The sequence below is a fragment of the Papilio polytes genome, unplaced genomic scaffold, assembly GCF_000836215.1.
Source record: "Papilio polytes unplaced genomic scaffold, Ppol_1.0 DF820678.1, whole genome shotgun sequence".
Taxonomy (NCBI): domain Eukaryota; kingdom Metazoa; phylum Arthropoda; class Insecta; order Lepidoptera; family Papilionidae; genus Papilio; species Papilio polytes.
In genome coordinates this window covers 696,004-710,150 of record NW_013528526.1, presented here as the reverse complement: position 1 = coordinate 710,150, position 14,147 = coordinate 696,004, and the positions used below count along the sequence as shown (strand labels likewise).

Sequence of the window (14,147 nt, the reverse complement as noted above, 5' to 3'; positions counted from 1 at the left end):
TAGTATTAGGAAGAAGTGTGGATGAAGTAAGAATGATTCTACAGTTATGACCCAACTTGGAACTTACTTTCTCTGCCTAGCTTGTAACACGCGTAGAAGTAGGATCTGATTCCTTTCTCTCTTATTTTGCCAAAATATCATCTATAATCTAAAGATAAATAACTTTTTTTTATCAATATCTTTTCGTCTTACTTTATCATTATCGAGTAATGAAGGTGCGATCTCGTGACCAAAGCCTCGCTTCAAGATCACGGCGATAGCGAAGTCGTTCATTATTTTTTAACAATAGAGCTCTAATAATCACGCAGGGAATCGTCTTGACCCATCACGCTGTACCGCATGTTGTGTAAAGTGTTGGAGACAATTACAGCATATAGTATCATAAGAAATAAATGGAAAAAAAAACCATAGCGCGCGTACACCATTGACTAAACTATCGCACAACTGTTATGCGATTGTCGATTGTTTCGCAGCTCGACATTCAAGTCAAAGGAGTGCACCCGCATTAAAGAAATTTCAAATATTTTTTTTGTAATCTTTAAAATACATGTTCCCAAAAACTTAACTTATTTTTACCCGATAAATTACCAAGTCTAAAAAGTATACGTAGAAAACAACATTAAAAACCAAATGCTACACAAATTTTACGCTTGCATTGTAAGTTAATTGTGTTTACAAAAGTACAAAAGACACTACATTACAAAGAACAATGGATCAATATCGACTTTTTGTACATCAGGCAAGTCGCTAGTGCATGCTTCAATAGTCAAAGTTGACCGAGCTACATATCGAGTAATTTTATTATCTTTTTAGAAATAATACTTCGCACGGGATTCTATCCGGGTGGCATTAAAAAAAGAGAGTAGCCTATGTGTTCTTCCAGACTATCATTTACGTCTATGCCAAATTTCATCGAGATCCGTTCAGCCGTTTAGGCTACAAACTCAAACAAACATCGATCTAAACTTTTGCATTTATAACATTAGTAAGATAGATAACGTTTTGTCTTTAATAAAGTTATTTTATAACTATTCCTAATTTAATGTAGTAATTATCTTTAACTATACTTCTATACTAATATTACAAAGAGAAAAGTATGTTTGTATTGAAATAACTCAAAAACTACTGGACCGATTTTAAACATTCTTTCACAGTTAGAAAGGTAATTAGTCTGTGAGTAACATAGGCTATTCTTTTAACTTCACGTGCACGAAGTCGCGAGCAACAGCTAGTCTTAAATATCTTTGTCACTGGTTAGTTATTTAATTTAATAAAAAATTCGTGGGCGTGTCCAAGGACCAGTGAACTTTTTGACGGAACCATAGAAGAAGCAATTTGCTGTCACCTTCATTGCTTTGAAGTGCGTTGCTTTCGTCATATTGGTAACAAATTGATTGTTACATAAGTAACGCACAAATGATGGTTTAATACGTTGTTTCCTCGACGAACGAACGTTTCTCGCTGCGTCTCGTGTCATAGGTGAAATTTAATTCGTGGGACGTGACCGCTCTACGCTTGTTGTGAAATTGATCAAAAATTCAGTAGGGTATAGTGACTTTTAATGAATAGAATAAGTGATATTTCTTACTTGCAAATCTTCGTGGGAACACAAGCGTTACTCTACTATTTTTTTCACGTAACTTTTTATAACTACTTTTAACGCGCATCATTCTTAGTGGCCAGTACGGTCTCTTTGCTAACAAAGCTAAAATAACTTCTACCAAAGAGGTAGAATACTTCTTTTAAATTACCGAGATTTTTTACTTTTAATTTGAGATTGTGTATTACTTTTTTTATTATTAATACAGTTAAAGGAAATGACAGTGGGTTTTGTCCATTATCATTTCTACTCCGGTACATCCTTTTTCTTTAAAAAGTCTGACCTTTTCGCACGACATACGTCATGATTATTAAAGAGTAAAAGATACAATATAATGCATATTATGTACACAATGGAATTCAAACATGGCAGTTATCTTTGCAAAAAGTGATTGCGCTTGTCTAAGCTTTTGTTTAGGTTATGCAGACAAAAAGCTTTGACATTTAGACCCAGATTAAAATTAGGGTTTGTACACGAAAATCTAGAAATTTAATCTTATAATTTATTTGTGGAGTTAAATTATTTTTAAAGAAATCTAAAAATCATTTTGTTATAGAATTGGATTTATCAATTTTCAAGTTTAATTTTCTTTTGCCAAATATATTGCTAGCTTACAGTGTGTATCAGGCTTTATACTATGATATTGATTGTGACTGACGCTTTAAAAATGCTTCATTACAATTAGTGTCAGAAGCTTACGAGATAACAAAGCATTTGTGATTTCAATCTAGATTGCAAAGTCTAGCCTGACAGCTCTGATGGCTCGATGCTTTTGTTTTATAATTTGGAGATAGCTTTTGTTTTCCTTCATAGATAAGATAGGATATAAATTTTTAAATTACAGGTTTTTATTTTATAATCTTAAGCATTTGTTTTTCTGTTAATAATTTCATCTTAATCATTATAAAACTAACTTCTGCCGGCAAGTCGCTCCGCGCGAAATTAAAAACGAAAAATTAGTACATGTATTCTTCCAGACTGTGTTCTACATCTATGCCAAATTTCACAGAGATCCGTTTTACCGATAAACTCTTACAAACATTCATCCATTTACTAACGCTGCATTCTATAGCGCCATCTGAAGGTCTAAAATTAAATTACATTTGTGATGTATAATCGTGTGCCCAATTATGCAAAATCCTCATTTTACGCAATGTTCTTTCTCCCCATAAAACCAAAACAAACACAACTTTGGCAACCGTCTGACGTGACTGGAATTTTTTCCACCCTGACCCTAGTGAATACTTAGATGGTCTGCGATTAATTTTTTTATCAAAATACACATTACGACCATGGTCATTTTACGACCATATTTAATGTCTGTTATATCACAAGTATGGTCAAAGGTTACGAATATGATTTTCTTTGTCTAAACATAATTGTTTATATTTTACTAGCTTTTTCTCGCGTATTTGTCCGCATGGAATTAAAAATAGTACAAAATACAGCCTATATTACTCATTGATAACGTAGCTTTTAATGGTGAAAGAATTTTTGAAATCGACCCTGTAGTTTTTGACTTATTTCAATACATATAAAATATAAAGATATAAATCCGTCCTCTTTACAATAGTATATAAGTAACTAGCTGTTACTCGCGACTTCACCCGCGTGAATATGAAATATAGACTATGTTACTGATAACGTAGCTTCTTAATGGTGAAATAATATGTGAAACCGGCCTAGTAGTTTTTGAGTTATTTCAATACATACAAAAATACAAATCTTTCCTTTTTATAACATTAGAATAGATTAATAGTTAGAGCTGTTCTAAAACTTGCTCATATTATATTAAATCGTATCATTATGAGCAACATTATAAGCAATGTATTTAGCATTGAACCGCGCAGTGAACGAAAACCGCGGCATGTTGAATGTGCATTTACCATCAATATCATGAATAATGGCGTATTGCAACACTAAACGCTTAAACTTGGCACATAACTGCTGCCTAAAGTATTTTGTGACTAATGACATAATTATGGCTACGTTTAGAAATACTCTAAGAATTTAAGAAGCTTTTAAGAATGCCCTATAATATTTTATTCGTAAATTTAAATTTTGTAACATGTTTCCTTGGAGGTGTTCTTTATTGAATAAGTGCCTTTCGCCCGCGAATTAGTCGGAAAAGTAGATTTTTTTGAAAAAAAAAGTAAGTAAACATCTATGTATTTTTCCAGTCTAAGTTCTACATGTACGCCAAACATTAAGAGCCTTTCAGCCATTTAGGCGGCGAACTTTGACAAACATCCAGCCATCTAAATTTTTGTATTTATATTAGTAAAAATGTGCAATTAATATCTGACTACTTTTGAGATGTCGAGTCAATTATCAGTTATTAAGCTTTAGTATTGATTTAATAAGGGATATCTACTCTAAGGGCTTTAGACATCATTTAGTAACTGTGATTGGACCAGTTAGTAGGCGAGTTTAGTGATGCTTCAAATAAGTATTTTTTTTTTATGAATCGTACTGGCATTTTGTAATGAGAATAAAAAATAAAACGACGTAATAAGTTGTATATATAAAATTTAATAATCGAGTTAATTTTCAACTCACCATATCACTAGTAACAAGAAAAATGTACAATATCATTCTAACCCAGTGATCTGGGTGCCGACTTACAATGCATGATTCCATCGCATAACCAAGAATAAAAGTACACAAACATATTAAAATTACATTATTGTATTAATTAACATACAAAAAAAATCGATAATTTTTATTCTGTGGAAGCCAAAGATTATATTTGACGTTGTCACTTTTAATTTCAAATTAACGATTAATATTCTAAAATATACGTTAAAATGCATATTAAATATTGACATTAACATATTTATTAACATTAAAACTAAAATGTTAGCCTAAATGTGGTAAAGCATTAAAATAATTATAATAATTTTAGGATTAATAAAATGTCATAGTCGAGAATAAAATGACATTGCCGTTACCAACGTCGCTAAACTCGTGCGAGATTCAATCGAGTCGAGTACTACGGTAAGTCGAATTTAGCACCACTATTACTACGTGGATATGTCGAGTCTAATTACGATAGGTGGGAAATTATTGAGTTTTTGATTTTTACGTTTTATTTAAGGATACATTTCGTTATTACTGTGGCGTGTGTGAAAAATATTGTGCGATGCAGTGACTAGACTGTAATGTCGAGAAATAAGGAAATTCTAAATTTTTGATATACGAATAAAGACAGTTAACACTTAGACTGCTCTATATCAAATTATTTCGTAGGTTCTTGAGGGTCTTTTTTGCAAAAATCAAAATATTTAATTAATCAATAGTAACATTTATAAAAGATAATACGCCAATAACTTAATATGGTTTTCAATATTAAGGCAATTTAGGAAAACCCCTGTGTACCGGTACACAATGTCTATTTCTAAAGTAAAAAGACTTAGCATATACATTATCGTAAATGAAGATATTTTACTTAGAAAGAGATCAAATATAACTGACACCGCTTTTTCTGAATTTGTAACAGATTAAAAATTAAACGAGATATGACAGAATAAAATTAACATTTTTATACAAAATGTTGAATCGATTTTAAAAGCCATTGTAACTTCATTCCAACGTGTAACTTATTTTATAACATAATTCAATTGTTTTAATTTTAATGTCAAGAAGTAATAACAAAGTAAAGTTTTAAATAGTGTTACCATAATAAAAACCATAAGAAACGAAGACTTAAGTATTAGAAATGGTCGACTTTAACGGCAACTGTGTTTAAGGTGGTTGTAGCAGGGAGGTGTATTTGGTCCCAGTCGGTGCTGAGATGTGCCTCGGTGTCAGTGGCCTTGATGGTAAGGCCCAATGAAGGTACTGCGTTGGCGCAGTGCGGCAGCCGGAGTGTTACGGGCCTTAGGAACACGAGTCCTTGAGGCCCGCACATCACTAGCGGGGATAGCATTGCTTCACCTGTTTAGCGAATAAACATTTAAGTTGCTGTAATACATTGCCATACGTAAAAAACCAGGAAAATCTATTTGTACAACTTTAAGATATTTTATTTTTACAGTAAAGAGCAAAAAGGCAAAACTTGTCAGATATAAGTCATGTACAATTTAATAATAGGTTGTAGGGAAAAAAACACACAAACACAAATCGCAACACATTAATGCAAGTCGTTAGAGCGAGCAAGACATGATCAAGCAAATAAAATATAAAGCCAAACAAAGAAATTAAAACATAGACTTTCCTTTAACCCAAAAAATAAATCTTATCTCCTTTGAAATTATTTTGGAAATTCAATATTCAAGCTAAAGATATGATGAGAGATTCCGAATAAAACAAAAGAAGGGACGAAACTGACGTCACAAGAATGGAAACATTTGCACAAGTGTGAACGGTGCTTGAACATGTTTCGTCAAACGTACGGGTTAACTGTTGGGTAGAGGTAGCACAGTCGACGTCGTCGCTCCTCGATCTCTAAGTACGAGTGTATTGTGTTGCAGAAACTGCGTAAATATAAACATAAATGATTTAATTCCGGATTAATATTGGTGACACATGTTATTGATCGTGATTATATCTTAAAGTTTAGTGCATTATTAACATAGTATTATAATATATAAGAATAGAAATGAATAAATTATTAAAACCATAACATCCACATGCACAATTCATGCTAAAAAATCTAACTAAAATCCATACTAAAGCGATATTGTTGAAGGAAATCATTCGGCAAAAACACTCCCGATTCTTGCATTTCATTGCCCAATATCTGTCCAATCCATTCAGTGAATTAGCCAATTAGTAAGTGCTGTCTAAGATACTACAACGCGTGCTTTGTTACAAAAGCATTTACCGTTATCCATATCGATGGGAGGTCCCCCCACGCGCTGGCTCAGTCGCGGATCTGACACCGTAAAGTAGATCTTTTGCTTGATGCCTGGAGCTATCGCTTTTGGGGGTATTATCAGAGATACGCCCCATTGTCTGTCTTCTAACACACCTCCTTCACTATCGAATATACCCCAAGTTGTATGAGGACCGTCTGGTTCAACTTCGCCTGATTTATTTCCCGACTCATTGACTTCTGGTACTGACGCTTGTACTACAGTGTTCTCATTGTTAATTATCGTAGTTTCATTCCTACTTGACGACATATTTTCGGAAGTGTCCTGACTATTTTCTGCACTTTTCTCGGCGATTCTTTCACAAAATGTTACAGTTCTGTTTGATTTTGCCTTTTCTTGCAGATCTTGCGATGTATATGGCGTGCTTTGTGGTTTGTTTTCAAAGTTCATACTGCATTCAGATGCATATTGTGTCTCCATAGAGGTAGTAGATTCATATGGAATCGGTGAAGATGTAGCTTTTAAAGCATTAGAAATATGTTCGTCCTTGCCGTGCAATCTAGGAGTGTATGTCGGTTCCCCTTTTAAAATGTTTTCTGCTTTCGATTTTTCCTTTTCAGCATCCGTTTTTGACTCGGTTAGTCTTAATTTTGAAAAGTCGATCTCTTGGAATGCCTCAGTATCTTTAGAAATTTGAACCTCCGTCTTTGTTTGGTACAAGGGTTCCCGACGCGACAGATGGTTTGCATCGCTTAGTTCATATGGGCTGCTTCTAGTGCTGCTCCCCTGGGATATCGCTGGCGACGGTGCAATATCTTTGGCCTCGTTGTGAGATTCGTAAATAACAGTATCTTTTAATTCTCTTTTAGAAACGTACAAGGGCTCCCTCACTTTCATAGCATCACTTTCGTTTGCCTCTTTACGGGTTTGGTAAATCATGTCTTTCTTAGCTTGGTTTCTCTGTTTTATTATTTCAAGTTTCTCTTCTAATTTCGATCCGTAATTGGATTCTTTGCTAGCAAGAAAGGCTGCTTTTTGAGTTAAAATTTCTTGTTTTGACACATACGTGCATTCTGCTGATGCGGGTCGTATTGTATCACACATTTCCTGTCGACTTCCATAGTTACTATCGGAGCAGCTCGATTTAACTTCGGCTCGTGATGCGTACGGTGACTCAGTTTGACCAATCCTTGCCATCATCTCTGTTCTAGTGGCGTACGGAGGTTCGCTCATACATTTACTCATAGGTGATATGCGGCCGGGATAATTAACGGGGGTCTGTAACCTCCTATCTGGTCTAATACTGTAAGAATTTTCTGACCAAGAAGTGCTCGGGGGAGGTTCGTAAGTTCTTTTGCCATATATAGCCTCTTTAGTAAAAGAACCTTCTAGTCTTTGTTTAAGCATTTCTTCTTTAGTATTATAAGGAGATTCTGAGAATCTTTGCCTTAACATTTCTTCTTTAGTAGTGTAAGGGTTTTCAGATGGTAATCTAGATTTTAACATTTGTTCTTTGCTAGAATACGGAGACTCGCTGTAAAATGAATCAGATTGTTTTGTAACATCTTGTTTAGTACCATAAGGAGATTCTAATTCGCTCCTCGTGGCGTATGGATTGTCACGGATGCATTCAGTTCTGGACGCATACGGTGATTCAATAATAGGCATCGCAACAGTTTCACGGTTGCCGTAAGGACTTTCAAAACTTTGATTGGAAACTTCCGATCTACTTGCATATGGGTTTTCACTAGAGGTATCGTAAACAGAGGTATAAGTTCTCCTCGGCTTAGGTATAGGATCGTATACATGTTCTTTGCTTTGGTAGATTGGTTCTGGAGGTAGGGTTTGAGTAGGATAAAATGGTTCGTGTTTCGTTTGCTGCGTTCTTTGGTAAATGGGATCTATTTTGGTAATCATATTGAAATTGGACGTCTGTCCGTATATTCCTCTTCTATTATATTCTATGAGGGAATTCTGTCTGCGTAACAATGGGGTAACTTTCGGTTCTGTTTCTATTTCGCACATGGAATTCTGTCTTCTTAGACTTTTCCAGACCGGCTTGGCCTCGTAATCTCTCACTGTACAAATAGAGCCATTTCTGTCGTCGCAAAATGAACTTTGTCGTTTTAGAATTGGTTTGAGAATGGGTTTCTCGCATGAGGTAGAATTGCTTCTTTGTAGCATTTGATTTCTTATTTGAGTGTTTCTCATATGGACGCTCATATCGCACAGGTCTGATTTCTCTCGTCTTAGTATCGGCATCTGAGCCATGTTGCTCTGCTGCAAGTCACTCTCGCACAGCGACTTCTGTCTCGAAACTTTGCGAGAGTTTTTCGTTTTCGAACGGAACAAATCGAGTACCGCGTTTTTAATGAACGACGGTTTTTTCGACAATTTCTTTTTAGTTTTAGGCGAGAACGTTTCGTCGGGCTCCGCGCTGGAGTTCATCGCATCCGACGAGCTGTGGAAACCCACAACCCAAAATACCCACTTAGTTACTCAATAATGGATATAATGGACACGTCAGATAATTCAATATACGATACATTATTCATCGATGGAAGATTAGAATATCATAATGCAACCATATTGAAGGCTCTGAGATGTCGCTACGTAGTATATCAAATTCTTTAAAGGTGAATTTTATGATAAAAAAAGCATATTGAAATAAATGCCACAAAAAAGCAAGAAATATGTTTAACGTAACTTTGTAATTAAATACTATATCTAATGAAGATAATATTGAAGACATAATTGATTTTAAAGATAGTAAAATGATAGAAAGAGGTAAATAGCGAGAATAGAGTAGACAAATTAAATCAATATGCTTTGAGACAAGTTGCACTAAAATGCAGACACGTACTGCTGTTCTGATCAAACTTACAACGGTTTAAAAATGTTATTCCAATATAAGAAGTGGACAAACTAACGGCCGATATAGAGATATATGTTACAATATATAGGTATGTATAACAATTACCACATACAATACCATAGCTAATACTGAGCCCGACAAGACATTGTTAGTCGTTTGTGAAGCGATCGGTGTTTGCATGTTAGAGCAAATTGTGGGCCGCCTACAGGCCATGGACCAAAACTGGGGACCTTCAATTCAACATGCATTATGTAGAAAGATTGCAAATGATTTATGGGGAAATAATTTCATGTGTAAGGGAAAATATAGTCTAAAAGTGTGTGCTTAGAGTCTATTTTACCTTAAATTGTGCATGTGCTGCGGCTTTCTATACAACTCGAAAGCTGAACCACGCTGTTCTCGGCTACCCGCCAGATCTAGAGGTATACGATACATTTTGTAAGTCAAGTTTTTTTATTCCATATAGTTGTACAAAATCCAAGATATTAATAGTAAAGGCGACAGTTTTAAATTGACATTTGTGATGATTTATTACTTATATTTATGTGCGTGAAGCAAAGAATCTAAAAATAGATAGAGGAGGCAAAGTAGACACTTCAGTCAAGAAATTATCACATAATCTCACTAATAATAGTCTTGTTTGCCTCAAAACCATATGTCAATATAATTGTGTTTAAATTCATTGACAATGGGTGTGTACAAGGATACGAGGTGGCACTAAACTTGCCAACTGACATAGTACCTTTCCGAGAAAGTACCGGTGAAATTTTGTTCAAAGCCTCGTCTATGTTTTTTAAATGTCTTTGTCGTGGAGGCACAAATTCCTATGTGTGTGTGTAAGAGCGAAGTGTGTACCGATGAGTTGCGGGTTGTGCGGCAGGTTGAGAGCGCGGTGCGGCGGCGGCCCGGCGTAGGGCGGCGACTGCGCCCCCGCCTGCCCCGCCTGACCCACCTGCCCCACCTGCCCCACCTGCCCCACCTGTCCCCCGTACATCCCTTGCTGTTGAACACATTTTTATATAAATCTTACTACTCTTACTAATGTTATAAATGCGAAAGTGTAGATGGATGGACGGATGGATGTTTGTTAGAGTTTGTAGTGCAAATTGTTCAACGTATCACGTTGAAATTTGGCATAGTTGTAGAAGATAGTCTGAAGGAACACATAGACTACTTTCTTTTTTTTTTAATTCCACGCGGAAGTCGCAGACTAAAGCTAGTGAATCATAAAAATAAATGTGATGGAATTAAATTTATGTTTCATTAAATTGTACTTTTATGTATATTGATGAATTTCTATCAATTTTTATCAAATGCACGACATAATATTGAAAACAACGCTTTCTTGTTACAATTGTAATGAGAAGATTTTCTTTAACTTGTGATATTACGAACCTGGTAATTGGAATGTCCGTGCGGTCTGTGCGAGGGCTGCGAGTGCTGCGGCAGCTGCTGGTGCTGCGCGTGCAGCAGCTGCTGGTGCTGTGGGTGCTGCGGGTGCTGCGCGTGCGGCAGCTGCTGGTGGGGTTGCGACATGGAGTGCGAGTGCGAGTAGTGCGGGGGCGCGGCGCCGCGCAGCTGCTGGCCATTAGGGCCCATTGACTGCGCCGGCTCCATACTCTGATAAATATAAGTGAAATAAAAATTACCTTGAATGAGATAGTTTTATTGCATACAGAAAAAAACACGATAGACAAAACAGAATGAACACCATTCTAATGTGATATAATTAAGACGAAAGAAAGGACTGATGAACAGATTTGGAAGACAAGAAATAGTTGTAAAGATGTATAGATTAAAATACGACAAATCAAAAACGTTAAAACTCAAAATTGTCCCGATCCGCAGACAGAAAAATAAGCAATTGATTTAAATTATTTCTAAATAAACTAGGATAGGAAAATGACGTTAGCCCCTTCTCCATAAAAACCAATGAAGGGGGATATTTGTAAGAAGCTACTTACCCCATTTCTGTTGTGGTGCATGGCGTCAGGCGGGCGGTAGTGCTTGGGCTTGGGCGGAGGCACGGGCTTGTACGCGGGGCCCGAGCTGCGCTGGTAGTCCGCTTGTGACGCTGAATTCGTTCGCGCACTGAACAAAAAACACACTTTCAAACATAAAATACTAACTGTTGCTCACGACTATGTCCGCGTTAAATTAAAAAAAAAAACAAAAAAGCCGTAATGTTACTATCTGATAACGAAGCTTTTTAATGGCAAAAGAAATTTTGTAATCCGCCCCCTAGTTTTTGAGTTAAATCAATACATACAAAAACACAAATCTTTCCACTTTATAACATTAGGACAGACAAATCCTTTTCCCTTTATATTACTTGTGTATTAAGTCTTCCTTAGTATGAAAAGCCTATATTAAGTTACTCAACGGTATAGTACTTGCCTGTACTTGGCGTGATCATTAGTGGGTACGTTAGGCAGTGAGGGTCCGCGGGCGTGCTGCGGCGTTTGCTGCGGAAGCTGCGGATGCTGCGGAAGTTGCGCAGCAAGCTGACTGTGCTGCGCTGCGTGCTGCGGAGTCATCTGACTGTGCTGCGCTAGCTGACTGTGCTGTGCTCCGTGCTGCGGTGTTAGTTGACTGTGCTGCTGTGCGTGCTGCGCTAGTTGACTGTGCTGCTGCGAGTGCTGCGCTAGTTGACTGTGCTGCTGCGAGTGCTGCGCTAGTTGACTATGCTGCGGGGCGTGCTGTGCGTGCGGACTTTCGCCGTTTGCAGGTCGATTGGTTCGGTAGCCGTCATTGCTTCTGTTGATAAATAACTCTAATTTATTTATTTACTAGCTGTTGCTCGCGACTTTATCTGCATGAAGTTGTATATTAATAAAATTTAAAAAGAATAATGTAACTTTTAATGGTGAAACAATTTTTGAAATCGATCGAGTAGTTTTGGGTTATTTCAATAAATACAAAAATACAAATCTTTCTGCTTATATTATAATATTAGTATAGATTTTAACTTTTTACACAAAACAAAACATTTTTTTAATAAATATAAATTAAATAAACAGAATAAAAACTCTGATAGAAAATATTTATCGAAAGACTGTCCTTCCACTCCACTAAGGACTACTTAACGTATCTGAGTGAGTTATCTGACCTGTAATTGTTCTCCGGAGGTCTATAGTCTAGCGAGGGATGTTCGTGTGAGTTGGAGTTCCGCTGCGGGCTCTGCGCTGACATGGCTGAGGGGTTGGGCGGGGGCGGCGGCTCCATTTTGCTATAACAAACAATTAAACTATTAGTTGGAAAGAAATTCGCTAATTGCCACTAGTGTTAGCGGGGCTTGATCAGGATAAGGTGACAGATGGAACCGTTAAGCAATAAAATAAGTTTCAACGGTCCCCTTGCCGCTAATGGGGGGACAGATGAAACTTCTCATTCAGTTCTGTGCTCATGAGGGGACTGGGTATTCAGACTTACCCTGGTGGTGCGACTTTAAGGTCGTCTGGTGCGTTGGGCGGTAGCGGCAGGCGGCAGCCCCCCGCACCGCCGACACCCGCACCCCCTGACACACCGTACTCGTAGCCACTGCCCTCGTATGAACTTTGCTGTGAATATAACATTGGTTTAAATTTCAGAGACCAAATACTTCTTGTGTTTTTTTCATCTATATTGATATTGGAAAAAATTGTATTTTTGTATATATTGATATAACTCAAAACTACTGGCTCGATTTTCCTTTTACCGTTCAAAAGCTACGTTACCAGTGAATTACACAGGCTGTTTTATACATTTTTTTAATTTCACAGAGACTAAGTTACAACAGGACAGTTTTCAAATTAAATGAGAATAAACCACTAGAAACCGAGTTTCTTTTTTGCTCTTAAATACAGATTTTAAACGAGAAATGTATGTACAATCCTGTCAGTAATACATGATGTATACTAACCGGGTTAGTTGCATGTCGATGTCTGTCGAGGGAGCCGAGCGGCCGCGCGCCGTACGTGGCCTCCTCCGCGCCCTCCTTGCCCGCCCCGAACAGGCGCTCCTGCGCACTCGGACGACTCTGTAACACAAATTCATTCATATTTCATCACCTTATCTATTAGAGGATGAAAGTAGCGCAAGAAGTCGAGAAATTGAGAAGCAAAAGATTAACGAGGTATGGACATATTATGCGACGAGAGAAGGTGACATAGACCAGAATGTGTTAAGATTGAATATGGCTAGAAAGGTAGAGGAAACCGAAGAAAGTATGGATGGATTGTTTCTAAGAGAATATGTGACGTTGGCGCTCTCTCGGCTCTATGGGTCGCTGCGCCAACGCAGTAAGTTTAATAGGGATAAAGCTGCACGGAACAATTAATCTTCAATATACTTACTTGTTGGTTAGATCTTAGTGAGTGAGGCGGGCGTGTGGGAGGCGGGGCGGGCAATAGGACCCCGCCCGTCGGGCGCGCGGCCGGCCCGCGAGGCGGCAACTCTGGTACTAAACACAACAAATACAATTAATTATAATTGCCATTAAAATAGTAATTTTATAACTAGTCGGTACTAAGTAAAGTTACCTGTTCCGTATAAAGGTGAGTGCGGAGGGGAATTAGTCATAGGGCTGCACTGATAGGGCGGGGCCTCAGAGCTGGGCATGTGTCCACTCTGGCCGTGGTTCAGGCCATTGTTAGTGCCGTTGCCGTTCGCAGAGAAACCGTATTTGCTGTCACCATAACCACCCTGCTGTTTATGGATATAAAATATAAGTTAAATATCATAATTTGCAATATTTCCACTACTAATTTTAAAAACGTAACATGAATATGTAGAACAGCACATGAAAGCATTTATAACTTAATTTTTGGAGTAAAAAGCATGCGGATGTAAAATGCAAAACTGTGATTTTTTTTTA

At 37.2% G+C, this 14,147-nt stretch overlaps 1 protein-coding gene across 8 annotated transcripts in view; it reads right to left on the bottom strand.

Annotated features, from left to right (window-relative positions):
• Window positions 1-5,235: 5,235 nt before the first annotated feature.
• LOC106110325 (tight junction protein ZO-2-like) overlaps window positions 5,236-14,147 on the bottom strand; it is a 90,059-nt gene continuing 81,147 nt past the window's right edge. For 5 of the 8 annotated variants that reach the window (XM_013292092.1, XM_013292093.1, XM_013292094.1 and 2 more), the window contains 12 exons: window positions 13,813-13,978; window positions 13,627-13,733; window positions 13,194-13,310; window positions 12,725-12,852; window positions 12,402-12,521; window positions 11,690-12,049; window positions 11,257-11,383; window positions 10,688-10,912; window positions 10,148-10,292; window positions 9,633-9,708; window positions 6,426-8,878; window positions 5,236-5,536 (listed from right to left, as the gene is read on the bottom strand). In XM_013292092.1, the coding sequence (XP_013147546.1) occupies window positions 5,313-5,536; window positions 6,426-8,878; window positions 9,633-9,708; window positions 10,148-10,292; window positions 10,688-10,912; window positions 11,257-11,383; window positions 11,690-12,049; window positions 12,402-12,521; window positions 12,725-12,852; window positions 13,194-13,310; window positions 13,627-13,733; window positions 13,813-13,978 (4,248 nt within the window). In that variant the 3' untranslated portion in view covers window positions 5,236-5,312. Of the gene's footprint in view, window positions 5,537-5,994; window positions 6,076-6,425; window positions 8,879-9,632; window positions 9,709-10,147; window positions 10,293-10,687; window positions 10,913-11,256; window positions 11,384-11,689; window positions 12,050-12,401; window positions 12,522-12,724; window positions 12,853-13,193; window positions 13,311-13,626; window positions 13,734-13,812; window positions 13,979-14,147 lie in introns of all 8 variants that reach the window. The other 3 variants (XR_001226077.1, XM_013292097.1, XM_013292098.1) reach the window with 3 other exon arrangements.